This window comes from Merops nubicus, unplaced genomic scaffold, assembly GCF_000691845.1.
Source record: "Merops nubicus isolate BGI_N331 unplaced genomic scaffold, ASM69184v1 scaffold36727, whole genome shotgun sequence".
Classification (NCBI taxonomy): Eukaryota; Metazoa; Chordata; class Aves; order Coraciiformes; family Meropidae; genus Merops; species Merops nubicus.
The window spans coordinates 34,901-38,041 of record NW_008620279.1 but is presented as its reverse complement, the minus strand read 5'-3'; the positions used below and the strand labels follow the sequence as shown (position 1 = coordinate 38,041).

General features: G+C 43.2%; 1 protein-coding gene across 1 annotated transcript in view; it reads right to left on the bottom strand.

The window, feature by feature from the left end:
* Window positions 1-6: 6 nt before the first annotated feature.
* Window positions 7-3,141, bottom strand: part of ECHDC1 (enoyl CoA hydratase domain containing 1) — a gene marked incomplete at its 3' end in the record, with an annotated part of 30,883 nt that continues 27,748 nt past the window's right edge. The window contains exon 5 of the mRNA XM_008944068.1: window positions 7-109. Within this exon, the coding sequence (XP_008942316.1) occupies window positions 7-109 (103 nt within the window). The remainder of the gene's footprint in view (window positions 110-3,141) is intronic.

Below are 3,141 nucleotides of genomic sequence, written 5' to 3'. Positions count from 1 at the left end.
GGCAGCCCCGCCGCCCACGATCCGTGCCAGCCGGGCGCCCCCTCCCCAGCCCGGCACCAGACCCATGTGCTTATGCACAAATCGAATTTCGCTCCCGGGCGTCATCAACCTGCCAATGAAGAACAGACACACAGAGGTCAAGCCACGCACCCGCTTCTGTTTTCAGCTCACCCACGCTCCATTTCCTATTTTCTCCTCCCCTCTGTTTCCAAAGGCTGATACAACCTGAACCATGCTGATAACAGCCAAGAGATGGAGTATCTTAATTTTTATATCACCCGGTGCCTTAGCTGCAGCTCTGGGCTCTGCTCAGAATGAGATATGTAACCTGCCACAAGGAAAGATGCTCAGTGGCCACAACAGTGCCTGTAGTCAGTTTAAAAAGTGTTTGAAAATGGAATTGCAGATGGGGGGCACACTGCGCTTACAGGGCCTTCCTAATTCACACCTAAAAGAGCGTTTCGGGTAAAACCCAAGCAAACTAATGCATGAAACATATTTCTCAAGAGGATGGACTGCGGTCTTAGAACTGATCTGCACTGAGGAGGTTCTGTCAGCACGCCGGTGCTTGATTATAGCACAATTAGGGTTTTTCTTGTTCCATACTTTAGAGGGTTCAGGTAAGTTCGATTTCTAACTGCTCACTACAGCAAGGGATGTCAGGGTGGATGGTCGACTTACAGATCACAACATATGACAGATTTGCTTTCCATTTATGCTTATGGTGTGTAACAGAATTGCTCTCCTCCAGAAGGTAGTCTCATTCCTCTTTTCAAAGATTTCACATCTTTGCTTCTTTTTCTACAGTCTGTCACCTCCCTTATTTAAGAACTCACCCTAAGGCTGATTAAGCTCTCTCCCTGGAGGAGCTCTGCTGCAGCAGATTGGACTGTCTCCACACAGTGTTCACACTGACACACATTAGGTTAGTGGAAAACCCCTCTAGATATAGAAACATATAGAAAATATGTACAGAAACAGACCAGCACTTGCTCTTTCTTAAGATGATGTTCTTCAGTGTGGTTGCTTGTTGCTGCTTATAAGACAAGGGATGTACATTACATTCATGAAGTAGATTAACTTCTACTTCAAGCACTAATTGGCTTTCTGAAGACAAATCCTGTAACACTGAGATCTACACACAAATCTGTTTCCTAACAATGGAGTTTTCCACAAAGAAAATACCAAGATGAACAGCTTTAAAAGGGGAAAGTAAAGGAAAACATTTAAAAATGCAACTAATTCTAGAAACTCAGCTCCCAAATCTGCTTCGTTACTGTTAATTTTCAGTTTGCTTGGTTGCCTTTTTCCTTCCCAGAGCACCACCAGCATTCATACCATACTATAAAGCACCAGGGCTGAAAAGCTTATGCTTTAGCCCAGACCCAACACAAAGCACAAAGGCAACAGCTGACATGCCAGATTGCATGAAAGCCTTTTGTAGAGACAGTGGAGGAAGGTTGTGTGACAAAAGGAAGAGAGCACAGTATTGCAGGGGAGGGAAGGCTTTTAGCTAACATTAACAAGTGCTTCCCACTCCCAGCAAATCCCAGGGAGCTCAGGTCTCTCTTCTCCAAAAGGAACACTCCACAAGTACTTCAAAACTCCTTTAGTGGCTCAACTTTTCAATCTGCTGACACACAGTGTCCCTCTTGGAAAGCATTAATGAAAACATTAATAAGAGTTTAATTCTAGCTGCACTGAGCAATGTGAAACATTAAAAATGAAGCAGTCATATGCAGCCAGGCATCTGACACTAGACAGTCCTGTGGGCAGTCTCATAAGACAGGTACTGCTCAGTGGTCAGTAAGACAATATTTCTTTTGTTGAATCTGAGACTGTCTCAGGCTCCTGGGTTCAGGCTTTAAGGACAGGCATTTCAGTGAACATCCCAAGGGCAGTGTATGGACTCATCTGGGAAACTGGGTCAATGCACTCTGAAGTGCGCATGGGAAGTCAAATTTTACATTAGAATCACAGATGATCCATCAGCACCAACAAGAAAAAAGTTGAAAACATTTAGTACATGGGAAAGGCTCTGTTACCTTGCATATTCTTCACCTCCCCCTGAGAAAATGGAACCAAACATGATGAAATGAAAATAAATGACTGACAGCTAAATCCATAGAGAGACTCTGAGGCTGCAACTTCCAGGATCTCATTGGGACTTACCTCTCCCTGCAATGCTCCTTTTAACAAGCTCTGCCGAAAATACCGAGGTAAGTGGTGGTCTACAGAAGGTGTAAAGGTAGCCTTAGACCTCCTTCACACTTAAGAAAGGTATCTATGGTTTTTCAGACTTTTCAACTATGAATACTGTCCTGAAGCCACACCATTTCTTACAGAAACCACTCATCACACTCTCTGTTAGGTACACCATGCACTTCCAGTCCCCAAGCCCAAGGAAGCAATGAAGACCTGAAGAGGGACATGCTGCTGCCAAGCTAGCCTGGGATCAGCCTCTGAACATCACCAGCTGCAGCCACACATAAATATTTCTCTTTTTATTTTATGAAAGGAATTGAGTCTGCCTTCTGAGACATGACAGCTCTGACCTCCTATTAGATTAATTTATGTAAGAAAAGTACATCAAGCATTACTAAAGATAAAGATGCAGACATCAAAAAGATGAAACAACTGTATTATTCTATTCTTGAGCTGCTTGTACCTTATTCACCCAGTACTAGCCCTGCTTGGGACACAATAGTAGAGGAATACAAACTGAACCTTGATTTGACTCTGTATGCCTGTTCTTGTCTTCCAGGTCAAGGGAATCAAAATCTGTGTCTCCTGTATCCCAGGGGAAGGTAATACTGCTAGGCTTCTAGACATGTGCCTTCCCTGCCCTAAAAAAAGAAGAAAATCTGTTGCATGGCAATACTAAAGAGACATTTATTAAATGTAATTAATGTACAAACTACAGAGCTTACCAGCAGAGAGATATCCTTCAGAAACCTGAAGAGCAGCATAAGCCTTCACAACTTAAATTATTGGAAATATGAGGTTATGGTAATATAAGCACCAAAGTGAAGATGAAACCTTAAGAACATTGGATTTCCATGTTACAAGGCCTACAGCAGTTCTAGGTGGAAAGCACAGCCACCATGACCCACATCCAGTTTCAAGTTAGTCATCTAAATC